This window comes from Ranitomeya imitator, chromosome 2 (assembly GCF_032444005.1).
Source record: "Ranitomeya imitator isolate aRanImi1 chromosome 2, aRanImi1.pri, whole genome shotgun sequence".
NCBI classification, from domain to species: Eukaryota; Metazoa; Chordata; class Amphibia; order Anura; family Dendrobatidae; genus Ranitomeya; species Ranitomeya imitator.
This window is the reverse complement of record NC_091283.1, coordinates 559,281,810-559,309,260: the sequence shown is the minus strand read 5'-3', so window position 1 is coordinate 559,309,260 and position 27,451 is coordinate 559,281,810. Positions and strand designations below refer to the sequence as shown.

The 27,451-nt window shown below is 43.2% G+C and overlaps 1 protein-coding gene across 2 annotated transcripts in view; it reads right to left on the bottom strand.

The window, feature by feature from the left end:
• LOC138664956 (uncharacterized) overlaps positions 1 to 27,451 on the bottom strand; it is a 74,930-nt gene that overhangs the window by 35,620 nt on the left and 11,859 nt on the right. Inside the window, exons 3-11 of one of the 2 annotated variants that reach the window (XM_069752043.1) lie at positions 21,112 to 21,187; positions 19,582 to 19,738; positions 13,729 to 13,774; positions 13,533 to 13,591; positions 13,218 to 13,253; positions 10,557 to 10,609; positions 4,094 to 4,226; positions 3,483 to 3,679; positions 3,359 to 3,404 (exon numbers count right to left, since the gene is read on the bottom strand). In XM_069752043.1, coding sequence (XP_069608144.1) covers positions 3,359 to 3,404; positions 3,483 to 3,679; positions 4,094 to 4,226; positions 10,557 to 10,609; positions 13,218 to 13,253; positions 13,533 to 13,591; positions 13,729 to 13,774; positions 19,582 to 19,738; positions 21,112 to 21,187 — 803 coding nt within the window. The remainder of the gene's footprint in view (positions 1 to 3,358; positions 3,405 to 3,482; positions 3,680 to 4,093; positions 4,227 to 10,556; positions 10,610 to 13,217; positions 13,254 to 13,532; positions 13,592 to 13,728; positions 13,775 to 19,581; positions 19,739 to 21,111; positions 21,188 to 27,451) is intronic. The other variant, XM_069752044.1, reaches the window with a different exon arrangement.

Here is a 27,451-nt window from a genome sequence, read left to right as displayed (position 1 = left end):
TCACACTAGCGTCGGAATCTCCCCGTCGCAATGCGTCGGGGAGAGATTCCGACGCTAGCGTTTAACGCATTGCACAACGGAGGCAGCGGATGCATTTCTCCGGCGCATCCGCTGCCCCATTGTAAGGTGCGGGGAGGTGGGGGTGGAGTTCCGGCCGCGCATGCGCGGTCGGAAAAAGCGGTCCGTCAGGAGCAAAAAACTTTACATGTAGCGTTTTTTGCTCCCGACGGTCCACAGAAGTACGACGCATCCGTCTATGGGGGAAAAACGCATCCTGCAAGCACTTTTGCAGGATGCGTTTTTTCTGCAAAACGACGCATTGTGACGGATTGCAGTTAATGCTAGTGTGAAAGTAGCCTTATGCCCATAGCAGCCAATGACTCAGAGATATTCTTTGCAGCATGAGATGGTGCATTGTCATGCATGATTTTGCTCCTGAAGGCATGTTTCTGCTTTTTATACCATGGAAGAAAGTTGTCAGTCAGAAACTCTATATACTTTGCAGAGGTCATTTTCACACCTTCAGGAACTTTAAAGGGCCCTACCAGCTGTTTCCCCATGATTCCGGCCCAAAACATGACTCCTCCACCTCCTTGCTGACCTCACAGCCTTATTGGGACATGGTGGTCATCCACCAACCATCCACTACTCCATCCATCTGGACCATCTAGGGTTGCACGACACTCATCAGTAAACAACACTGTTTGAAAATTAGTCTTCATATATGTCTGGGCCCACTGCAACCGTTTCTGCTTGTGAACACTGTTTAGGGGTGTGTTGTGAATTCTGTGGCTGAATTCACTCCTGTGGTCACAAGTGGTACTGCAGCTTCTGAGCTTTCTCCCTCAGGTGTTCTGGTGAGCTCGTTAACTGCTTCATTACTTAACTCCGCCTGATGCTGCTATCCTTGCTCCTTGTCAATGTTTCAGTGTTGGATCTGAGCTTCTCCTGATTGTTCCTGTGACCTGCTGCTCTGTATAGCTAAGTGCCTTTTGCTTTTTTGTTGCTTTTTTTCTGTCCAGCTTGTCTTTTGTTTTGCTGGTAGCTCTGAGACGCAAAGGGTGTACCACCGTGCCGTTAGTTCGGCACGGTGGGTTTTTTTTGCCCCCTTTGCGTGGTTTTGCTTTAGGGTTTTTTGTAGATGCAAAGTTCGCTTTACTGTCCTCGCTCTGTCCTAGAATATCGGGCCCCACTTTGCTGAATCTATTTCATCCCTACGTTTTGTCTTTTCATCTTACTCACAGTCATTATATGTGGGGGGCTGCCTTTTCCTTTGGGGAATTTCTCTGGGGCAAGTCAGGCCTATTTTTCTATCTTCAGGCTAGCTAGTTTCTTAGGCTGTGCCGAGTTGCCTAGGTAGTTGTTAGGCGCAATCCACAGCCGCTTTTAGTTGTGTTTAGGATAGGATCAGGTGTGCAGTCTACAGAGTTTCCACGTCTCAGAGCTCGTTCTTGTATTTTTGGGTATTTGTCAGATCACTGTGTGCGCTCTGATCGCTAAGCACACAGTGTTTCTGGATTGCCTTCATAACACCTGTCATTAGCAAACATAACAGGGGTGGCCGAATAGTAGGTTTATGCACCACAGCAAGCCTGTGAAGGATCCTACACCTTGAGGTTCGAGGGACTCCAGAGGCACCAGCAGCTTGAAATAACTGTTTGCTGCTGTGTAATGGTATTTTGGCAGCTGCTCTCTTAATCCAATGAATTTGAGGGGCAGAAACCTTCCTCATTATTCTTTTATCTGCATGAACCCTGTCTGTGCTCTGTTTCAGTCACAAATCTCTTCACAGTATGATGATCACTCTTAAGTTTTCGTGAAATATTTAATTTTTCATACCTTGTTCAAGGCATTGCACTATTTAACACTTTTCAGCAACAGAGAGATGCTTTTTATTTTCCATATTGCTTGAAACCTGTGGCCTGCTTAATAATGTCGATCATTTTTAATTAGCTTTTCTTTAATTAGAATCGCCTACAAAACCAATTATCACACGTATTTAAGATTGATTTCAGTGATCCATTGAGCCCTGAGACAATACCATCCAGGAGTTTATTTGAAAAAAAAAAAAATTAAATCTTTATGACAAATCCAATTTGCATAATAATTTGGAACACAGTGTATGAGCCCCGACCCCAGGGTGGCGCTCATAGCAATCCGGCATCAACAACCATAGAGGTCTCAAGGAGGCCCCTGGTTGTCATGCCGATGCACTGATGACCCCCGATCATGTGACGGCGGTCACCGATGCGCGTATTTCCATCCGGATGCGCTTGTCAAATGCCGCTGTCAGAGTTTGACAGTGGCATTTTACTAGTTATTAGGCGTGGGTGAATCATAATTCCACCCGCGCCTATTGCGGGCACTATCAGCTGTTCAATACAGCTGACATGTCCCGACTTTGATGCGGGCTCACATCAAAGCAGGGGATACTGCCATCGGACGTACTATTCTGTCCGATGGCAATAAGGGGTTAATATTTAATTTTTTCTCTATTTTTTTTTTTTACTTTTGGCATGCTTCAGTCCATGGGAGACTAGAAGCTGCCATAACGCGATCACTCTGCTACATCCAGGGGATGATCAGATCTCCTGTATGTAGCAGAATTGCTCACTTGTTATGAGTGCTGACCACCGGGCGGCGCTTATAGCAATCTGGCAGTGGCAACTAAAGAGGTCTGCTGGAGACCTGTGGTTGTCATCGGCGTTCCACGGTCATGTAACACGGGCGCCCATGGGCGGGACATCCGGCGCGCTTACTGGAAGCCCGTGTTAAATGTCGCTGTCAGGTAACAGCCGAGGGTGGATCGCGATTCCACCTGCGGCTGTTAGAGGCACAAGTCAGCTGTTCAAAAAAGCTGACATGGAGTGAAAAAAAAAAAGTGACAATTAAAATACGTCAAAAACCATGGGAAAACCTAACAAAAAAAAAACAAAAAAAAAAGTGATCCAAAATGACCAGGAAAGTCGTGTTTTTTTTGTTTTTGTTTTTTTAATTGTCTTCTGCTTGAAAAACTTGGTGGGCTCGCCTGTACTCATCGTGTGCACCTAGCCTTTCGGGTCTCCAGTTGTCTCAGCAAAGGCAGATTATGTGGCTTTCAAAGTTGCAGGATCAGGTGATTTAAAAGAGAACCCATCAGCTGCATCATGCTACTCAACCACAGGGAGAATGAATCAGAAATGGAGTTTCAGAGAAAGCAGTTTGTTTTATGAAACCCCCGCCCTGCTCCAGATAACTGACATGTCTCTCTCTAAGTACACACGAGGGACTTGTCAATCAACTGGAGCAGGGAGGGGACACAACATTTCTACTTTACTTGAACTGTAAAAAGACAGAATAAAAAGCCATTTCCATTTACCATTCCAACATCGGTTTGTCCCAGATACTGCGCAGAATACAGGAGTCTAAGGAACAAGAACAATAAGGACATTACTTGACAGAATGAACAATTCCCCAATATCCTAAACACTTAATGACCTCACCTTCCATCCTGTTGGGGACGGTCCTGTCTTCTCTCTAGGTTTCTGGGGTTTTGTTGTAGTTGGAAGTCAGGAACCCTCTCTTTGACCCCTTTAAGATACGGTTTGAGGGGGCGGAAGACCTCCCCGTCTTTCCAACGCCAACGAATGATTCCAAATATTAGTGGCTCCCCCTTCAACTTACTTAGTACTGTACCTGCCTAAATAGGGTTATTAAATTGTTGAGTTGTTTTGCATGTCAAAAAATAACAGAACAGTCTGCAAGTACATGCATGCTTAATGGTTTCTCCAGGATTTAATTTAAAATTTAAAAAAAAGTGTAATTCTTAAATAACATGTCACTCCTGTTAACTGTTTCAGGAGTGAAATGAGAGAACATTTGCATAGCGATGTCGTATTGACATTGCTGTGCACCATGTTCAATGTAATGGGCGATTTTGCGGCACTTTCAGATGGAATTTTCAAGGAAATTTCCTGAAAAAAAGACCTTATGTGCGCGAGAACAGCCCTACTGCATTTTAAATATTGAAACTAAAACTTAAGAAAGAATGACAGATAAACCTGGCTATTATAGATGACAAGCTTGGATTGTGACGTTCTAACATTCTGCTCACCTGTCCATTATACGCATTTCTCAGTGATACACCATTTATTTCATCAATTATATCTCCTGCTAGGACCACCTCATCTACCTCCGTTTGGCTGTCCGGTAGTACCTCTACCACAAACACTCGGCCCTCTAGATATCTGGAAGAAAACATACCAAGGGAGGTCATTCCAATTAAAAACCGCCATGATGATTTGATGGGGCTGAAGGGGGGGGGGGGGGGGGGGGGAGAGAAAAAAAACAAACTCTGCTCCTCATTCTAAGGGGAGAGGCTTAGAAAAAAGAAGCACATTTTATTCATTTTAGCTCTATGCTTAAAGGGAAGGTGCCGCATTTTTTTTGTGCATTAAAAATGATTGTTTATATAAACAATTATTTATAATACAAAATTAATTTTTTTAACTTTAATATCTTTTATTACTAATTATTTTTTCAGCCACTGGGCGCCGCCACTTTGCTTTGTAGGAGTGTAAGTGTAGCTGCACGACACTTACACTCTGCAAATACGGCGGCCCTGGGCATAGGAGACTGCGGTCGGATGCCGACCCCATACCTATAATTGAGCTGCTCCCTGCTGTGATCTGGCCACGCCCCCTGGGCTCTCCACACATCAGAGCAGAGGCAGGAGGTCGGTGCCATCTTTCTGGAGCTCTGATTGCTGTGTATCTGTGAGCTCCATGTGAGAGCTGCGCTGTTGGAGGGGCAGCTCCATCTGTCTCCCCCTTCACACCAGCGGGAATTCCCTGTCTCTTCTATGCTGCCTGCTGCGCTGGCTGTAATCTCTAGAGAAGATGAAGTGCAGCTGGCTGATGTCGTTATGAGCTGCAGATGTAACAGAGGGGGAGGCTCTGTGCTGCTCCTGTCCTGCCTCTCACTGCAGCTCCTCATCAGGACATCAGACCGTGGTGTTTCTATTCCTGCACTGTGCTGAGCCATGTATCTAAACCTATTCTGTGTGATACTGTGCTGAGCCGTGTATCTAATCCTATAGTGTGCTGAGCCATGTATCTAAACCTATTCTGTGTGATACTGTGCTGAGCCATGTATCTAAACCTATTCTGTGTGATACTGTGCTGAGCCGTGTATCTAATCCTATACTGTGTGATACTGTGCTGAGCCATGTATCTATTCCTACACTGTGTGATGCTGTCTGCTGAGCCGTGCATCTAATCCTCTCCTGTGTGATACTGTGTTGAGCCATGCATCTAATCCTCTCATATGCACTCCTCTCTCCCGTTATGTGTGATCTATATGGCTGTATTATGTGAGAATACTGGCGGTATAATGTGAGATCTATATTGCGTCATTATGTGAGAAGTATATGGCGGCATTATGTGTGAAGTATATGGCGGTATTATGAGAACACTGGCAGTATTATGTGAGATCTATATGGCGGTATTATGTGTGCTCTATATGGCGGTATTATGTGAGAACACTATGGCAGTATTATCTTCAGAAAGGGGGACCCATTCTAGGGTGGTTCTGGCTGAGCACCTGCACACGGGTCTGGGGTAATACAGGGGGCAGCATGTCCTCCAGTTAGGTGCAGTCAGGGGAAGGCTGGTGAGGCAGCTGAAGAGAGAGGTCTCATTTTTATCGTTACTATATGGCTACATTTCCCCCCAGCGTCACCCCGACTGCGCCTGTCGCCTCACTTTCACACATTGCCAGGACAGGAACTGAGGAGGGGAATGGGGTCTTATGCTGAAAAAAAAAAAGACTAAATAGCCACAGCCAGCTCACCGATCCACGCAGGTGCACGGAACTTCATCTCGGACCAGGATGAGTGAATAGCAGAAGGAATAGAAGAAAGGCGTTCCAGCTCCTTTAAAAATATCAAAAACTTTATTTCTCCATTAAAATGCGAAACAGCAATCCTTGCCTTAGTGCGAAAATGTGAGTGCAGAGTACATGCGACGCGTTTCGATCTAAATGATCTTACTCAATGCATGATGTTTGGCAAACTGCGGTGGCTATTAATATACAGATGGACCAATCTCTTCACTGATACAAGTCACATGACTCATTACCACAGGTCCTATACATGTGAACTCCACCGCAGCTGCAAGAGATGAACAAACAAATAAGCCAAGGTAACACAACATACTTAAAAAATGTAGATACACAATAATAAAAACAATAAAATAATAATAAAAATAATTTATTGTTTTTATTATTGTGTATCTACATTTTTTAAGTATGTTGTGTTACCTTGGCTTATTTGTTTGTTCATCTCTTGCAGCTGCGGTGGAGTTCACATGTATAGGACCTGTGGTAATGAGTCATGTGACTTGTATCAGTGAAGAGATTGGTCCATCTGTATATTAATAGCCACCGCAGTTTGCCAAACATCATGCATTGAGTAAGATCATTTAGATCGAAACGCGTTGCATGTACTCTGCACTCACATTTTCGCACTAAGGCAAGGATTGCTGTTTCGAATTTTAATGGAGAAATAAAGTTTTTGATATTTTTAAAGGAGCTGGAATGGGGTCTTAGCATGCAATGTCTGGATCAGAACAGGCCGTCAATCCACAGAAATGTTTCCTGGATTACAGTGGAGCAGACAAGCAGACGGCCCATCCATGTGTATAAAAGACAGCGCTCTATATTCAATCCCTGGCTGCTCCGCGCACCGAACAGGGGGCCTTCATACACCAGCACACTGCTCTCCTGAAATACTCTGTGCTGCCGTCACCCTGCTCCCTCCACCATATATCTCCCAGAATCCTTGCTGCCTGCCATCCTCTCTGACTGTCTACTTGTCAGTGTAAGGCTGGGATCACACATACGCAAGATACGGCTGAGTCTCACAGGTGAAAACCAAGCTCTGGCACTCCGGAGAGGGGCGTGCAGCTCCATGTATTGCTGTGCGGCTGCACGCTTCGCTCCGGAGTGCCGGCGCCAGAGCTCGGTTTTCACCTGCAAGACTCGGCCGTATCTCGCGTATATGTGTGATCCCAGAAAGGATAAAGAGCTAGCACTCGACAGATAGGTAGAGTTTCTTGATGGTGCTAGTGCACGGGATCCAGAGACCCTCAATAACTGGAAAAAAGTAAAACACTGCACTCATCCAGTTCAATTTTGCTAAAGTGAAAAAAGTTTATTGCAGACGTGAAGGCAGAAAACAGTGAGGCAACAAGTTTGACGTTTCGGCCACTCAGTGGCCTTGTTCACAAATGGTGCCTTTAGGAACTGTTTGTGACACGTCAAGTAAGAACAAGGATAAAGTAATATGTAGCCAAGTAAGGGTAGTCCGGCTGTGGCCTATATGGAATGAACACAAGAGGCCAAATGGCAGATAAAGCTTGTCTTATTATTCAATAGTCGGAAGCTGTAGTGCAGTCCAGCGATAAATTTGAGACATCTGTCAAAAGGTCAGGTTGGCTGGATTGTTAAGTTGGCTCATATGAGGCCCTGCAGACTCGAGGGTTCCAGCAAAGAGAATAGGGTGAGGCAGGGAATATTAGAATCCCTTCATGCCGTGTCAGTCATCTTAGTAGGGACCTACGTGCAGTCATTGGTGGTGCAATGGAGGCGCGGTCCGGGGTCGCAATGTCCGCAGTTGGAGGTACCGTAGGAAGCGCCGACACAGGCAGTGTCTAGGCGCTCTCTTTTCCCTTAAAAATAAAGTTTGTGCATCCCCTCCCGCCTCCCATCCCCTGTGCACACCCCCCCCCCCCCCCCCCCTGCTTGCCAAGAAATACTTACCGACACCCAGCTCCAGCGATGTCTCCTCTCAGCGCCGGCAGCCTGTGCTGTGTGAGCGGTCACGTGGTCCTGCTCATTACAGTGAGGAATATGCGCACTGCAAACACCCAGGAGGGGAGGAGACATCACACATGTCAGCAGACTCCTACCCATAATTACTGCAGTGCAGTAATGTGAGCTAGTTGTACACTAGGTTTTTGTCAAATTTCGTTAGCTGCTCCCCCTAGTGTTTAAAAGTGGAAATGCCAAAAATTATTTTTCATATTTTACTAAATTATAAACAAATGATAATATTTTTTAAGAAAATTTAAACATTAATTCTTTACATTTTTTTCAATGACTGGAAAAAAATGTTTTTTGATCGCACCTTCCCTTTAAAGATGCAGCAGATTTGGAATCCAGCAAGGTCCAATGTGACAAATATTGAGCATCTTCAGGCCATCTTGTCTTGTCTCAGGTTACTTGGTTTAAAGGGAACCTGTCAACGCGATTTAGCATGCGCTGCCAGCAGCAGAATTTTGCTTAAGACCACTGGGAGATGAATGTGCACAAGCACCGCCAGCGGTAAGAATAGCGCTAGCGCATACTTTGAAAGAGGAGGCTCATACAAATGCAGAGGGGCCAAGACAGAGCCGAAACCCTACCCACAGTCTAACGCAAATAAAACAAGAACCATGATGCGGATTTCTTCTCTACAAGTACCTAGTAATTCAGTATAAAAGTGCCATTATGGCCATATATTTATGCTAACATACTAAATCATGATGGCAGGTTCCCTTTAAGGGTGCCAGCAGACAAGTCTATGAAAAAAAAAAATCACCCAAGTTTTATCCAGACAATTCAAGCTTTTTTTCTAATTTTCCTCAGATTTTCAACCATGTGTCATACATGTGTTCATTAATGTCCGAGTGACATCCATTTTCATCCAACTACGTTAACAATCACGTACAGTTTCCCATGTTCATAATGAAATGATTTGTAAAAATCAGATGCCACTCGGATGGTCTGTCTGGGATCAGATTTTTCTCGCACTTATAGATTTGAATGTTTAAAGGTACCTTCACACATAACGATATTGTTAACGATATCGTTGCTTTTTGTGACGTAGCAACGATATCGTTAATAAAATCGTTATGTGTGACAGCGACCAACGATCAGGCCCCTGCTGGGAGATCGTTGGTCGCTGAATAAAGTCCAGAACTTTATTTGGTCGCTGGACTCCTGCTGACATCGCTGGATCGGCGTGTGTGACACCGATCCAGCGATGTCTTCACTGGTAACCAGGGTAAACATTGGGTAACTAAGCGCAGGGCCGCGCTTAGTAACCCGATGTTTACCCTGGTTACCATCGTTAAAGTAATAAAAACAAACAGTACATACTTACCTAACGCTGTCTGTCCTCCAGCGCTGTGCTCTGCACTCCTCCTGTACTGTGTGTGAGCACAGTTGCCGGAAAGCAGAGCGGTGACGTCACCGCTCTGCTTTCCGGCTGACCAACGCTCACAGACAGTACAGGAGGAGAGCGGAGCACAGCGCTGGAGGACAGACAGCGGTAGGTAAGTATGTACTGTTTGTTTTTTTTTACTTTTAGGATGGTAACCAGGGTAAACATCGGGTTACTAAGCGCGGCCCTGCGCTTAGTTACCCGATGTTTACCCTGGTTACCGGCATCGTTGGTCGCTGGAGAGCGGTCTGTGTGACAGCTCTCCAGCGACCAAACAGCGACGCTGCCGCGATCCGGATCGTTGTCGGTATCGCTGCAGCGTCGCTTAATGTGAAGGGGCCTTAAGTCTTATCCGAGAAGCAAAACAAAGTAGTACATGCCGGGATTCCTTTCGGACAATTATTCGGACTGAGAAAAAAAATAAAAATCTATTAAACAACAAGGGCCAGTGAGCAATCCAATCAACAGTCGGATGGCACATATCTCATTTGTTAGCTAATCTGCAGGATACCGACTGAACACATACAAGAAAATTGGAAGCGTGGAAGGAAGGGGCCCAAAGAGGCGGATCAGAGCCAACAGGCATATTGACAGAGGTTATTCCTAATGAGACAACTATATTAAAGGGGTATCCAGAGTCACTATGTCAGTGTAGGCTTGTGAATCCTCACAGTGTGCACAGTGCGTGCTGCCGGGTTATTCGGTGCTAGGAGCAGGCGGGTGTGAGATGGTAAGTATGTGATTTGCATACACGCGGTCAAGTGCCGACTAAACGTTTCCAGCCTCACTCAATACACTTGCATTGAGTGAGGCCGAAAACGTTTAGTCCGAGTGTGGCAAATCGCAAACCTGCAGTCCCATGACTGCCATTTCTGGTGAATCCTCAGTGCGTGCACTAAATACACTATTTAAAATTACTTGTATGTCCTGAGTTTCAATGGTTACAAAGTCATACGGATTATATGTAATAGGTCAGTGATTAAATATGCTGTACAGGCAGCAGTGTAAATAGTCACTGAACAAAGCAAAGGGAAATAAACCTGAAAAAATAGGTAAAGGTTTGCCAGGATGCAAGGAGAATGAACCACTGCCCTGACAGAACTAGCTAAACCAGTTAGTAATGCCATTCTACGTCTTGGAGGAGCGGCTGCATTATCTTATAGGACATGGGCGAGGCCAGTGTGACCCGCAGGTGTACAGGAGACACTTGTACTGTGGTGGGTTTTTTTTTTTTTTTTTTTATTTGTTGCCATTGGCAACAACATAACAGTTAAAGGGGTGTAGTCATTTTACGACGTGTCTTCAAGGTTCTTACCTCAATACCATCCCCAATTCTCGACATGGCACAATCTGATAAGTGGCACACACCTACAGTATAAAAAAAAAGGTTTCACATTGTTGTTTCTGACAGTCTCAATAGGTTGTGACATTCTAACTTGCATCCATACAATCAATGTGTTTTTCCTGCTTACACATTATAGAGATGTATGCACAACCCCTCTAGACTGGGTCCGGAGCACACTATGAACGGAGCGCCGGGTGTGCACACTGCCATTCCATGGACAGTCTAGTGCAGCACTTTGCCATTTCCAGCAGTCCCAATTGTGAAGGTGGCATGACCAGCTTTAAGCAGTCAGATGATGACCACAGCTAAATGTCATCTTCAGGATTAAAAATAGCGAAATAGATTTTCTTGACTATTTTTATATTATATGATCGATAAATATTTTTTTTGGGCACACATAGGGCTTTAAATGGAACCTGTCAATAGGATCAACTCTCCTAAGCAGTCTATATGGTCAAGCAGGTTATAGAAAGTTAAATAAAATGACACCTTGATATCTGTGATCTGATGTCTTATTCCCAAGAAATCCACATTTTTTTAATATGTAAATAAGCTTAAGAAAAGGGGACATGATCTGTGGGAGACATGTAGATCAGGAGAGCATGCAAAATAAGCCCTGGAGGCCGATTCTCATGCAGCTCAGTGTCCGGCCCATAGATTTCAACAGCTTATTTACATATTAAAGAAAACGTGGATTTCTCTGGAATAAGACATCGTATCGCAGATATCAGGGTGTTACTTTATTCAGCTTCCTATGATCTACATGCCCAGATAGATGGCATAGAAAAGTTAATCCTACTGGCAGATGCCCTTCAAATGTGGTACAAAAATAAACCAGCATTTCACCTCTATATTTTTTTCCAAAGTTATTAACGTAGGGAGAATATTTCCCCTATTAGCATTTAAAACCTTTGTAGCATTATAAAATCCCATAACAGCAATACGTATAGCAATACAAAATGTGTTCTTTGTTCTGGGGCCTTACAGTAACTATCTATGCTGGGTAAAGGACCCCATAATATTCCAGCATATCCCTCACTGTATAGGATATGTATGTGCGGGCAAACTACCTTTGCACTAACATTTTTATTTTAAGTGCTAAGGGCGGATATGGGAGGGCTGGAGAGATGAAAAATAGTAGTGCTTAGTTATTTGGTGGATTTGGGGGGTAACATATTATGCCTTATAGGGAGGCATTATTTAGAGAAGGAAAGACGACCATGTAACGTGCATCCATGTTATGGGGGATGCTCCAGCACAACGCATTTACATTCTTTTAGACATATTTGTTATTATTCTAATATACATATTCATTTATGGTTCATTTACTCTTTATGACTTCGGACAGGGCACGATGGGATGACTCGATCGATTCCCTCCCAGCATCTCGCTGCACAGATCACTGATAATAGTGAACCATTAGTAATGACTGTGAACAGCGGATTATTTGCTGTGAGGACAAAGATCACATCCTCCCAGCATTTACGCCTCAACTCCACGCCAAGAAGCGACAGAGCAAAACTAAAGCGTGGCAGTATTTTGTACCTGCAATCAGGGAAACTTTGTATTTTTGAGGGAAACTTTGTATTTTTGTTTGTTTTGATTATTCTTAAAACTTAGTTTACATTTTCTTTTCATTTAAAATCTCATCCCTTTTCTCATTCCGCAAATTAAAAACATTTTAAAAAGGAAAAGAGCAATCACAAAGTTCTACATAGGACAAATTGTTAAGATAATACTATAAAAACTACAGATTTATTCTATTCCAAAGACATCCTGATAGGGAATTTAGATTGTGAGCCCTATCGGGGACAGTGATGATAATGTGTGCAAACTGTAAAGCGCTGCGGAATATGTTAGCGCTATATAAAAAAAATAAAGATTAAAAATAAAGATTATTCATTTTCAATGCTATATTTGCCCTGTCCGATAAAGTTAAAAATGATGTTATCATACAGTGAATGCCTTTAAACTAAAACTCCAAAAACAATTGTGAGTCCACAAGAAATAATTTCTTTTTCCCCATGTTCCAGTAAATGGTGCTGATTCAAAAAAAAAAAAACACCTTTTCAAGTCAAGACTAGCAGTAAAATTAAAGATTTAAGTCTTGAGAGGAGGAGATGGAAAGGTATTAAGAAACACATCTACCTTAAAGGGGTTGCCTCATCCGCAAACTTCAGGAGCGCACCGCTCTCGGCCTCCCAGTGGGCGGTGTACTACTCCTGATTGACAGTCCAGGCCAGCGGAATGGCTCAGACTGAGCGTTCATGTGCATCGGAGGATGACCAGGGCATTGAGAAAGGTCTGATGCAGCAATCCAGCCAGTTTTAGAGCAGCGCTTGCATGCTCTATAGCAAAGAGATCATAAGCGCTGCGCTCCTTACCTAGAGAACTGGCCAAGGCTGCTAGACTGGTAAAATAGGCAACGAGCAAAAAGCTATAGCATTAAAAATCCCTCCATTCTTAAAAACCGTATTTTTAATAAGATGTAAATTGCTTGCTTTTACAAACACTGTACAGTTATACCTGTTTAAGATGAGACAATCCCATTGATAATCTGCGTGTTATTAGGACCCTGGCTATGCAAGAAACATTTTTATAACAACTTGAGGAAAATGAATCCATACTTACAGGTAGAATCCAGCTCTCATCCAGAAAACTAGAATTCTTAAAAGATTACAACAGACACATTACAACAGATTGATAGTGGGACTTTAAAATAATTCAAAGGCAACTTCTGAACTGACAATTAGGCCACATTCACACGGTCAGTATTTGGTCAGTATTTTACATCAGTATTTGTAAGCCACAACCAGGAGTGGGTGATAATACAGAAGTGGTGCATATGTTTCTATTATACTTTTCCTCTGATTGGAAGTCAAAACCAAGAGTGGAACAAACAAAACACTGATGTGTGGACGTGGCCTTATAGTCATTATGGCTTACCTGCAAATTTAGATCAAAAGTGCTTTGCGATATGACCAGCAGCAACGACAGGAAGGGCTCTGTGGGGAGAATATATACATATAGTCGGTGGTTACATGGGCATTACTGTTACTCCTGACTTATATTCTGCATAATATATGTGTGTTTGATTAAACTGTCAATTAGTAGGTAAATTATTGCAAAATATATCTATTACCCAAATGTTCTTCGTTTCCCAGTACAGAGAATAGTGGATCGTACCACTGCAATAAAAGGACAAAAGCGAAAGGATGAATATAGCAAAGAAAACTTGGTGTCGAAATGTCGGAATTCTAATATTACATTCTCCAATTTAACGCTAATATTATATGTGGACAATTACAAATGACCCCAATCATCATTATTATTATTACTATTAAGCTCCATGGGATTTTCTGTATATGACTCCAATAAACTACACAATGATCTGGTGAACTGGACAGGTGTTTTCTAATTTATGCATAAATAGTATTTTGACAGTCATAACTACACAGTCTCATACCAGCACTCATTGGACAAACTGTGTAGTGACAGTCTGACTAGTCATAGAAAGTGTTAAACATCACTCCCGTTAGTATCAGCTTAGCTGATTGCTGAATGTGATGTGTACTGCCCAAGACCTTCAGCAAATAGTAGTTTTTGCTGCTAGTTAAAGGGGCATCTTATCATAAATTGACCAATTGAATCAGGTTTCTTATATGCATTTTTTTATTGCTGTAAAAAAAAAAAAAGTGTGTGTGTGTGTGTGTGTGTGTGTGTGTGTGTGTGTATGTATGTATATATTAGTAGAAAAGGAACAGCACCACGTTTATACTTATCTTCAGGTGCAGGGCCTCAGGCAACCAGTCCAACGATTGCACCAGATTCACAGAGATTCAAAAAAGAGGCAGCACTCCATTATTAAAGTGAGAAAATGTGGAAGGTTTTAATCAACCCACATAGCCAGGCGACGTTTCAGCTCCATCTGAGCCTTTTTCAAGGCTTGAATCTCTCTCTCTATCTATCTATCTATATCTATATATACAGGTCCTTCTCAAAAAATTAGCATATAGTGTTAAATTTCATTATTTACCATAATGTAATGATTACAATTAAACTTTCATATATTATAGATTCATTATCCACCAACTGAAATTTGTCAGGTCTTTTATTGTTTTAATACTGATGATTTTGGCATACAACTCCTGATAACCCAAAAAACCTGTCTCAATAAATTAGCATATCAAGAAAAGGTTCTCTAAAGGTACCTTCACACATAACGATATTGTTAACGATATCGTTGCTATTTGTGACGTAGCAACGATATCGTTAATGAAATCGTTATGTGTGACAGCGACCAACGATCAGGCCCCTGCTGGGAGATCGTTGGTCGCTGAATAAAGTCCAGAACTTTATTTTGTCGCTGGACTCCCTGGAGACATCGCTGGATCAGCGTGTGTGACACCGATCCAGCGATGTCTTCACTGGTAACCAGGGTAAACATCGGGTAACTAAGCGCAGGGCCGCGCTTAGTAACCCGATGTTTACCCTGGTTACCATGCTAAAAGTAAAAAAAACAAACACTAGATACTTACCTACAGCCGTCTGTCCTCCAGCGCTGTGCTCTGCTCTCCTCCTGCACTGGCTGTGAGCCGGAAAGCAGAGCGGTGACGTCACCGCTCTGCTTTCCGGCTCACAGACAGTACAAGAGGAGAGCAGAGAAGCAGAGCGCAGCGCTGGAGGACAGACAGCGGTAGGTAAGTATCTAGTGTTTGTTTTTTTTTACTTTTAGCATGATAACCAGGGTAAACATCGGGTTACTAAGCGCGGCCCTGCGCTTAGTTACCCGATGTTTACCCTGGTTACCGGCATCGTTGGTCGCTGGAGAGCGGTCTGTGTGACAGCTCTCCAGCGACCAAACAGCGATGCTGCAGCGATCCGAATCGTTGTCGGTATCGCTGCAGCGTCGCTAAATGTGAAGGGGCCTTAAACGACCTATTACCCTAATCTTCTGAATCAACTAATTAACTCTAAACACATGCAAAAGATACCTGAGGCTTTTATAAACTCCCTGCCTGGTTCATTACTCAAAACCCCCATCATGGGTAAAGGTACCTTCACACATAACGATATTGTTAACGATATCGTTGCTATTTGTGACGTAGCAACGATATCGTTAATGAAATCGTTATGTGTGACAGCGACCAACGATCAGGCCCCTGCTGGGAGATCGTTGGTCGCTGAATAAAGTCCAGAACTTTATTTCGTCGCTGGACTCCTGCTGACATCGCTGGATCGGCGTGTGTGACACCGATCCAGCGATGTCTTCACTGGTAACCAGGGTAAACATCGGGTAACTAAGCGCATGGCCGCGCTTAGTAACCCGATGTTTACCCTGGTTACCATGCTAAAAGTAAAAAAAAACAAACACTACATACTTACCTACCGCTGTCTGTCCTCCAGCGCTGTGCTCTGCACTCCTCCTGTACTGGCTGTGAGCCGGAAAGCAGAGCGGTGACGTCACCGCTCTGCTTTCCGGCTCACAGCCAGTACAGGAGGAGAGCAGAGAAGCAGAGCTCAGCGCTGGAGGACAGACAGCGGTAGGTAAGTATCTAGTGTTTGTTTGTTTTTTACTTTTAGCATGGTAACCAGGGTAAACATCGGGTTACTAACGCGGCCCTGCGCTTAGTTACCCGATGTTTACCCTGGTTACCGGCATCGTTGGTCGCTGGAGAGCGGTCTGTGTGATAGCTCTCCAGCGACCAAACAGCGACGCTGCAGCGATCCGGATCGTTGTCGGTATCGCTGCAGCGTCGCTTAATGTGAAGGGGCCTTAAGACTAGCGACCTGACAGATGTCAAGAAGGCCATAATTGACACCCTCAAGCAAGAGGGTAAGACCCAGAAAGAAATTTCTCAACAAATAGGCTGTTCCCAGAGTGCTGTATCAAGGCACCTCAATGGTAAGTCTGTTGGAAGGAAACAATGTGGCAGAAAACGCTGTACAACGAGAAGAGGAGACCGGACCCTGAGGAAGATTATGGAGAAGGACCGATTCCAGACCTTGGGGAACCTGAGGAAGCAGTGGACTGAGTCTGGTGTGGAAACATCCAGAGCCACCGTGCACAGGCGTGTGCAGGAAATGGGCTACAGGTGCCGCATTCCCCAGGTAAAGCCACTTTTGAACCATAAACAGCAGCAGAGGCGCCTGACCTGGGCTACAGAGAAGCAGCACTGGACTGTTGCTAAGTGGTCCCAAGTACTTTTTTCTGATGAAAGCAAATTTTGCATGTCATTCGGAAATCAAGGTGCCAGAGTCTGGAGGAAGACTGGGGAGAAGGAAATGCCAAAATGCCTGAAGTCCAGTGTCAAGTACCCACAGTCAGTGATGGTGTGGGGTGCCATGTCAGCTGCTGGTGTTGGTCCACTGTGTTTCATCAAGGGCAGGGTCAATGCAGCTAGCTATCAGGAGATTTTGGAGCACTTCATGCTTCCATCGGCTGAAATGCTTTATGGAGATGAAGATTTCATTTTTCAGCACGACCTGGCACCTGCTCACAGTGCCAAAACCACTGGTAAATGGTTTACTGACCATGGTATTACTGTGCTCAATTGGCCTGCCAACTCTCCTGACCTGAACCCCATAGAGAATCTGTGGGATATTGTGAAGAGAAAGTTGAGAGACGCAAGACCCAACACTCTGGATGAGCTTAAGGCCGCTATTGAAGCATCCTGGGCCTCCATAACATCTCAGCAGTGTCACAGGCTGATTGCCTCCATGCCACGCCGCATTGAAGCAGTCATTTCTGCCAAAGGATTCCCGACCAAGTATTGAGTGCATAACTGAACATTATTATTTGATGGTTTTTTTGTTTGTTATTAAAAAACACTTTTATTTGATTGGATGGGTGAAATATGCTAATTTATTGAGACAGGTTTTTTGGGTTATCAGGAGTTGTATGCCAAAATCATCAGTATTAAAACAATAAAAGACCTGACAAATTTCAGTTGGTGGATAATGAATCTATAATATATGAAAGTTTAATTGTAATCATTACATTATGGTAAATAATGAAATTTAACACTATATGCTATTTTTTTTGAGAAGGACCTGTGTGTGTGTGTATATATATATATATATATATATATATATATATATATATATATATATATATATATATATATATGTATGTATGTGTGTGTATATATATATATATATATATATATATATATATATATATATATATATATATATATATATATATATATATACACACACATACATATATACACGCACACACTTTTTTCACTTTTTTATACTGGTCACTAGAGGACCCCATAAACATTTGATAGCTATAAGCAAGATCATCTCTCATTTCCCCCCCCCCCCCAACTACATCCTATACAGGAATCTTTTGCTCAGCTGAGCACTCCTGTATTCTCCATGAGAGGGCTGCTGCCAGACATCTATGGCAGTGGCTTAGTTCCCAGGGAACAGAAAAATTTTCTCCCTCAATATCATTTGTAAGGGAAGAGTTGCGAGGTTCCCATACACATTAGACAGTCGGCCAATCTCATCAACATCAGCATGTTCGGCCACCTAGTCTAATGTGTATGGGCGTGGTGGAGGATTAAGACGAATACTAGACTGAAGTTTCCTCTTCTGACTTTTTAGAAGTCATTATCATTACAGGCAGAATTCCAATGACAGTATATAATACAACATGTGAAGGTCACAGCTCACCTGCTCCCCCTCCCTGCACAATGATGTTTGCCCAGATCACAGCATGCCTAGAAAGTTTTTTTGTAGTTAATGCATCAGAGCAGGTCTATTACTACCCAGTTCCATATGGCTGCTCCAGGAAGTTTAACTCTAGTTATTAGGCTTAACACCCAGTGTAAAAAAAAAAAGAAAAAAAAAAACAATTTGGAAGGATTTTAAACGTATAGATAATAATAAGGAAGAAAAAAAAATTATAAAGAACACTGACCATAAAAAAAAAAAAATAATCAAAATATTTATATTTGATTACACATTTTTGAAGATACCATTAGGAAGAAAAACATCAAAACATACATTTCTAATGATCATGTTAGATCACCAAAATAGGATCTAAACATCACAGTATGAGTGACTACAATGGATACTACGATAGCATTGCACAGCTATTGAGGTGTAGACCTATATGTATTACTTGGGAAGGTTCATGTGCAATCAAAGCTCTGAGAAACAATACTTTTTTTTTTTTTGCAGTCTTCACATTCTATCCGAACAGGAAAATTCAGTTTGGACGATATGTGAAGGCTGCAGCCATCACATGATTTTGTCTACACCAGGAGTTAGCAGGGAACACAGTGGCCAGTCCCGAGAAGTAATGAAAGTGAAGAAGAATGGCACCAGTCTTGGTTTTTTTGTTTGTTTTTTTTTTTTTTTTTTTTTTTTTAATTCCCCACCTGGGGTTCAAACACAATAAGTTTAAATGTAGTGAAAATTCTTTATCTGTAACCTCTTCCATGCCGTTGTCAATAGTGCCAGCCGGATGTGAGGAGTCTGACAGAGAATGCCCCTTCTGCTCGGTCAGCCCATCCAGAGCTTTATGTAAAGGTTATGCTGCCCTAGGCATTCTGGGTGTTTACACCACTATTGAGGAATCTGGCTAAACTGGAATGGACAGCAGTACACAAACTGGCAGCAGACCCAAATTCAACTGTCAGATAGCCATGAGGCCGTCAAGTTCTTGTCAGCTGACCTGCGGCCATTACAGGCATCGCAGTCCATACTCCAATACACAGATTTGTGAAACTGGCCTTAAAGAAGCAGATTATGCCACAGGAGAATGATCAGCGCCAAGTATATACCTCTCACCCCCCAGGAGTGAACCATTTTAAAGCCCTCTTCCAAAAAAAAAAAATGCCAAATGCAACTCATCCTGAAGCAAAAAAAATGGGTTGTCATAAAGGTCAAAATTGGGCAAGGTACGCTTCAGGCCAGAGAACATTGTGCACCCTTGGTTTAGAGAAGGCTGTGACTGCAAACTTGCAGGGATACCCACCTCAAGTAATCTCTGTGTGTGCTGCAGATGTTGGACAGTGGCTGCTAAAGATTTTCTATTGAGAGCCAGGCGTAGAAAGTATCTTCCTCGTCCTTGTGGGGTTAGAACCTTGGGGCAAGCCACAGTCTTCTCTATCATCACTGAAATATGCGGAAGTCTAACATAAAACAATTAGGAGAGAAGATATACCATCAGACTAAAAGGAAACCATACATCACATGTCGAGGAAAAGTCAGCCGTGTTTTTGGCCGAGCCTCAGATTTGAGCCACGGTTTGAACTACAACAGGTCCAAATATGGATTGGCCTGATTCTCTGGGGCCAATTCACATGTCACAAATGGTAAAGGGATTAACAACACCGCAGTAAAGATTTTGTGCTTAGTAGGAAAGGATGGTGGTCCTGTCAATCATAAGAGGTAACCTGAGCACAGATGATGAAGACTTGAGATATATACACACACACACGCCTTTGCAAAATTATTAGAATCCGAAATTAGTGAAAACTGATGAATTTCAACATGGCCTTTCTCAAAGATATCTGTACGAGGAAGGAGCTGGGTATATGATGGTGTTATAGCAGATGCTACACATCATCATATACCCGCTCCATTCTCATACAGAAGGCCTTTAAAAAGACCATTGCACTGGTCAAAACATTGGAATTTAACAGTTTTTCACTAATGCTAGATCATAATACATTATACACAGCTTTGCAAAAGCCTCAAGCCTTCATCTTCTGTGCCAATTCACATGTGGCTAAATCCCAGTGAAAACCGCTTTGCTAAGAACCATGTCATTTACTGACATGGATTTTCAATTCACAAAGTGAAAATATATAGGATATGTATTCACTTTATAATTAGGACACCCATATGAGAATGAAGGGATCATAGCACTGAGGCCCCTTTACAGTATCTTTTTGCACAGTGGTACTGTGTCCATTCACTTTTCAGGGGAATGGCAGCGCAGCTTAAAGGGGTTACGACACACAGTTTATTAGTATACACAGTATTATGAGTTAATATCAATCTGTGAGCCTAAAGTAAACGGAGTTTGTACTCGCCGTCCCTGGCTCCAGGGATGCCTCTCCTCTGCTGCTCCAGTCTTTGTTGATTTGACTTCACCACTGCAGCCAATCACAGATCTTAGGAGCTCATGCCATCTACATAGGCAGGGCTGATTTGTCCATGACGACACCGCTGCAAGCCACTGACAAGGGAAGGAGCAGCAGAAGAGAGGCATCATTACAGAGAAAGCTAGAACAGGCTCAGTTTGTTATTTTATTAATCTGTACACCTATGGGCTTATAATATCATATAATTGAGACCAGCTGCTGTAACAGGCAGAGAACAGGTTGCCACCATGAAGAGAAAACTTAGGGGATGCAATGTTACAGCCTTCATTGTCGGGAATCGGTGGAGGTGCAAATGGTCAGATACCATTAATTATATAAGTGATGGCTTATCCTTCGAAGCTCTGCTTTCCCAGGCTCATGAGATTTAATCAGACATTTATTTTTTTGGTTCACACCTGCCACAGGCATCAAGTTGTGGAAGGTCCTCTATCCAATGCCAATAATCTCTTTTCTTCAAACCCAGCACTCCACCTGGAAGACAATGGCTCACATTTATTAAAATAACCAATGAAAATAGAAATGGCAATTGTTGAAAACTGCAGCCAATTAACTGTCCATCTGTGTAATACATGTGTAAGCTGGGTTCCCCAGAATGAGTAGGCTCCATGTGAACTGCGGTTTATTCTGGCCTTGGAGTTATGACATTCATATGCCCTAATGGAGGACATATAATGGTTCTGCTACTGCTATATATTTATATTATAAATGCACTGCTCAAAAAAAAATAAAGGGAACACTTAGACAACACAATAACTAAAAGTCAATCACACCTCTTTGAAATCAACTGGTCCAGTTATGAAGCCTCATCGATTGATTCACAATTTCTCCTGCTGTTGTGCAAATGGAACAGACAACAGGTATAAATTATAGGTAATTAGCAAGACAACCCCTATAAAAGGGGTGGGTCTGCAGGGGGTGACCACAGACCATTTCTCTGTTCTCATCCTTTTTGGCTGTGTTGGTCATTTTTTGCATTTTGTCATTGCTCTCACCCCTAGAGGTACAGTAGCATGAGGTGGTGTCTACAACCCACAGAAGTTGCTCAGGTAGAGCAGATCATCCAGGATGGAATATCATTTCGAGATGTAGCAAGAAGGGTAGATGTGTGCCCCGATTCTAACGCATCAGGTATTCTAGAATATGCATGTCCACGCAGTATATTGCCCAACCACGTAGCATATTGCCCAGAGCCATGTAGTATACAGACTTAAAATAAAAAATAAACATATACTCACCCTCTGTTGAAGTCCTGGCCCTGTGTGCGGTGCACGCGGCAGCTTCCGATCCGAGGGTTGATATGGGCGCAGGACCTGTGATGACATCGCGGTCACATGACCGTGACGTCATGGCAGGTCCTTGTCGCATACCATCTTTGCCACCGGAACCTGCCGCTTGCATGGAGCGGTCACCGGAGCGTCGCGACGAGCGGGAGAGGCGCCGGAATGTGAGTATATAATGATTTTTTAATTTTTTTAATTATTTTTAACATTAGATCTTTTTACTATTGAGGCTGCATAGGCAGCATCAATAGTAAAAAAGTTGGTCACACAGGGTTAATAGCAACGTTAATGGAGTGGGTTACACCGAAGCATAACGCGGTCCATTAGCGCTTTCATTAACCCTGTGTGAGGGCTGACTGGAGGGGAGTATGGAGCGGGCACTGACTGCGGGGAGGAAGAAGCGGCCATTTTCCTCCGGACTGTGCCCGTCGCCGATTGGTCGCAGCAAAACAGCCACGACAAATCAGCGACTTGGATTTCCATGACAGACAGAGGCCGCGACCAATGAATATCCATGACAGAAAGGAGGACAGACTGAAGTGACCCTTAGACAATTATATACTAGATATATCTACTATATAATTGTCTAAGGGTCACTTCCGTTTGTCTGTCATGGATATTCATTGGTCACGGTCTCTGTCTGTCATGGAAATCCAAGTCGCTGATTGGTCGTGGCTGTTTTGCCGTGACCAATCAGCGACGGGCACAGTCCGGAAGAAAATGGCCGCTCCTTACTCCCTGCAGTCAGTGCCCGGCGCCCGCATAATCCCCTCCGGTCAGCGCTCACACAGGGTTAATGGCCGCGTTGACCGCGGTGTAACGCACTCGGTTAACGCTGCTATTAACCCTGTGTGAACAACTTTTTACTATTCATGCGGCCTATGCAGCATGAATAGTAAAAAGATGCAATGTTAAAAATAATTTAAAAAAAATAAAAGAATAGTTATATACTCACCCTCCGGTGGCCCCCCCGGATCAGGAACCGGCCTTCCCCGCTCCTCGCGACGCCCAGGTGACTGCTCCATGCATTGCGGTCTCGCGAGATGATGACGGGTGGTCTCACGAGGCCGCTACGTCCTCATCTCGCGAGACCGCAATGCACTCTTCAGACCGGAGCGCTAGAAGCGTCGGTAACCGCTTGGATCCGGGGGCCAACGGAGGGCGAGTATATAACTATTTTTTTTTTTTTTTTTTTAAACAGGGATATGGTGCCCACATTGCTATAGACTGCGTGGGCTGTGCAATATATTACATGGGCTGGGCAATATACAACGTGGGCTGCGCAATATGCTACGCATACATATTCTAGAACACCCAATGCGTTAGAATCGGACTAATAATATAGATCAATGAGCTATATTTAGCTTAATTTGCGGTGAGGCGCCCTCTGCTGGCTGTTCATAGATCGTGGGAACTTTCCTAGAAAGCCTGGGAGCTTTCTAGGCAAGTTCCCACGATCTATGAACAGCCAGCAGAGGGCGCCTCACCGCAAATGAAGCTAAATATAGCTCATTGATCTATATTTAGACTCATTCCCTGGGGTTTTGCAGCGAGGAGTAGCATTGCATTAGCAAAGCTCCTGGCTGCAAAATGTTTTAACCCCTTCAGAAGGATTTACATCGTTGGACTTTACAGATCTGTGGAAGGTAAGTATATTGTTGGTTTATTATTATTTTTTTTGTCACAGAACGAGGGTCTTCACTGAGTGGATTGGGCGTTAAATAAAAAATTACAACAACCTTTGTTTTTATTTCATTAACCCCTTTACCCCCAAGGGTGGTTTGCACGTTAATGACCAGGCCAATTTTTACAATTCTGACCACTGTCCCTTTATGAGGTTATAACTCCGAAACGCTTCAACGGATCCTGGTGATTCTGACATTGTTTTCTCGTGACATATTGTACTTCATGATAGTGGTAAAATTTCTTTGATAGTACCTGCGTTTATTTGTGAAAAAAACGGAAATTTGGCGAAAATTTTGAAAATTTCGCAATTTTCAAACTTTGAATTTTTATGCAATTAAATCACAGAGATATGTCACACAAAATACTTAATAAGTAACATTTCCCACATGTTTACTTTACATCAGCATCATTTTGGAACCAATTTTTTTTTTTGTTAGGGAGTTATAAGGGTTAAAAGTTGACCAGCAATTTCTCATTTTTACAACACCATTTTTTTTAGGGACCACGTCTCATTTGAAGTCATTTTGAGGGGTCTATATGATAGAAAATGCCCAAGTGTGACACCATTCTAAAAACTGCACCCCTCAAGGTGCTCAAAACCACATTCAAGAAGTTTATTAACCCTTCAGGTGTTTAATAGGAATTTTTGGAATGTTTAAATAAAAATGAACATTTAACTTTTTTACACAAAAAATTTACTTCAGCTCCAATTTGTTTTATTTTACCAAGGGTAACAGGAGAAATTGGACCCAAAAAGTTGTTGTCCAATTTGTCCTGAGTACGCTGATACCCCATATGTGGCAGTAAACCACTGTTTGGGCGCATGGGAGAGCTCGGAAGGGAAGGAGCGCTATTTGACTTTTCAATGCAAAATTGACAGGAATTGAGATGGGACGCCATGTTGCGTTTGGAGAGCCACTGATGTGCCTAAACATTGAAACCCCCCACAAGTGACACCATTTTGGAAAGTAGACCCCCTAAGGAACTTATCTGGATGTGTGGTGAGCACTTTGACCCACCAAGTGCTTCACAGAAGTTTATAATGCAGAACCGTAAAAATAAAAAATCATATTTTTTCACAAAAATTATATTTTTGCCCCCAATTTTTTATTTTTCCAAGGGTAAGAGAAGAAATTGGACCTCAAAAGTTCTTGTCCAATTTGTCCTGAGTACGCTGATACCCCATATGTGGCAGTAAACCACTGTTTGGGCGCATGGGAGAGCTCGGAAGGGAAGGAGCGCAGTTTGACTTTTCAATGCAAAATTGACAGAAATTGAGATGGGACGCCATGTTGCGTTTGGAGAGCCACTGATGTGCCTAAACATTGAAACCCCCCACAAGTGACACCATTTTGGAAAGTAGACCCCCTAAGGAACTTATCTAGAGGTGTGGTGAGCACTTTGACCCACCAAGTGCTTCACAGAAGTTTATAATGCAGAACCGTAAAAATAAAAAATCATATTTTTTCACAAAAATTATATTTTTGCCCCCAATTTTTTATTTTTCCAAGGGTAAGAGAAGAAATTGGACCTCAAAAGTTGTTGTCCAATTTGTCCCGAGTACGCTGATACCCCATATGTGGCAGTAAACCACTGTTTGGGCGCATGGGAGAGCTCGGAAGGGAAGGAGCGCCGTTTGACTTTTCAATGCAAAATTGACAGGAATTGAGATGGGACGCCATGTTGCGTTTGGAGAGCCACTGATGTGCCTAAACATTGAAACCCCCCACAAGTGACACCATTTTGGAAAGTAGACCCCCTAAGGAACTTATCTGGATGTGTGGTGAGCACTTTGACCCACCAAGGGCTTCACAGAAGTTTATAATGCAGAGCCATAAAAATAAAACAAAATTTTTTTCCCACAAAAATTATTTTTTAGCCCCCAGTTTTGTATTTTCCCTAGGGTAACAGGAGAAATTGGACCCCAAAAGTTGTTGTCCAATTTGTCCTGAGTACGCTGATACCCCATATGTGGGGGGGAACCACCGTTTGGGCGCATGGGAGGGTTCGGAAGGGAAGGAGCACCATTTGGAATGCAGACTTAGATGGAATGGTCTGCAGGCGTCACATTGCGTTTGCAGAGCCCCTAATGTACCTAAACAGTAGAAACCCCCCACAAGTGACACCATTTTGGAAAGTAGACCCCCTAAGGAACTCATCTTGATGTGTTGTGAGAGCTTTGAACCCCCAAGTATTTCACTACAGTTTATAACGCAGAGCCATGCAAATAAAAAATATTTTTTTTTCCACAAAAATTATATTTTAGCCCCCAGTTTTGTATTTTTCCAAGGTTAGCAGGAAAAATTGGACCCTAAATGTTGTTGTCCAATTTGTCCTGAGTACGCTGATACCCGATATGTGGGGGGGAACCACCGTTTGGGCGCATGGGAGGGCTCGGAAGGGAAGGAGCATCATTTGGAATGCAGACTTAGATGGATTGGTCTGCAGGCGTCACATTGCGTTTGCAGAGCCCCTAATGTACCTAAACAGTAGAAACCCCCCACAAGTGACCCCATATTGGAAACTAGACCCCTCAATGAACTTATCTAGATGTGTTGTGAGAACTTTGAACCCCCAAGTGTTTCACTACAGTTTATAACGCAGAGCCGTGAAAATAAAAAATCTTTTTGTTTTCCCACAAAAATTATTTTTTAGCCCGCAGTTTTGTATTTTCCCAAGGGTAACAGGAGAAATTGGTCCACAAAAGTTGTTGTCCAATTTGTCCTGAGTACGCTGATACCCCATATGTTGGGGTAAACCCCTGTTTGGGCACACAGGAGAGCTCGGAAGGGAAGGAGCACTGTTTTACTTTTTCAACGCAGAATTGGCTGGAATTGAGATCGGACGCCATGTCGTGTTTGGAGAGCCCCTGATGTGCCGAAACAGTGGAAACCCCCCAATTATAACTGAAACCCTAATCTAAACACACCCCTAACCCTAATTCCAACGGTAACCCTAACCACACCTCTAACCCTGACACACCCCTAACCCTAATCCCAACCCTATTCCCAACTGTAAATGTAATCTAAACCCTAACCCTAACTTTAGCCCCAACCCTAACTGTAGCCCCAACCCTAACCCTAGCCCTAACCCTAGCCCTAACCCTAACCCTAACCCTAGCCCTAACCCTAACCCTAGCCCTAACCCTAGCCCTAACCCTAGCCCTAACCCTAGCCCTAACCCTAGCCCTAACCCTAGCCCTAACCCTAGCCCTAACCCTAACCTTAACCCTAGCCCTAACCCTAACCCTAGCCCTAACTCTAACCCTAGCCCTAGCCCTAACCCTAGCCCTAACCCTAGCCCTAGCCCTAACCCTAGCCCTAACCCTAGCCCTAACCCTAACCCTAACCCTAATCCTAGCCCTAACCCTAGCCCTAATGGGAAAATGGAAATAAATACATTTTTTTTTATTTTTCCCTAACTAAGGGGGTGATGAAGGGGGGTTTGATTTACTTTTATAGCGAGTTATTTAGCGGATTTTTATGATTGGCAGCCGTCACACACTGAAAGACCCTTTTTATTGCAAAAAATATTTTTTGCAATACCACATTTTGAGAGCTATAATTTTTCCATATTTTGGTCCACAGAGTCATGTGAGGTCTTGTTTTTTGCGGGACGAGTTGACGTTTTTATTGAAAACATTTTTGGGCACGTGACATTTTTTTATCGCTTTTTATTCCGATTTTTGTGAGGAAGAATGACCAAAAGCCAGCTATTCATGAATTTCTATTGGGGGAGGCGTTTATACCGTTCCGCGTTTGGTAAAATT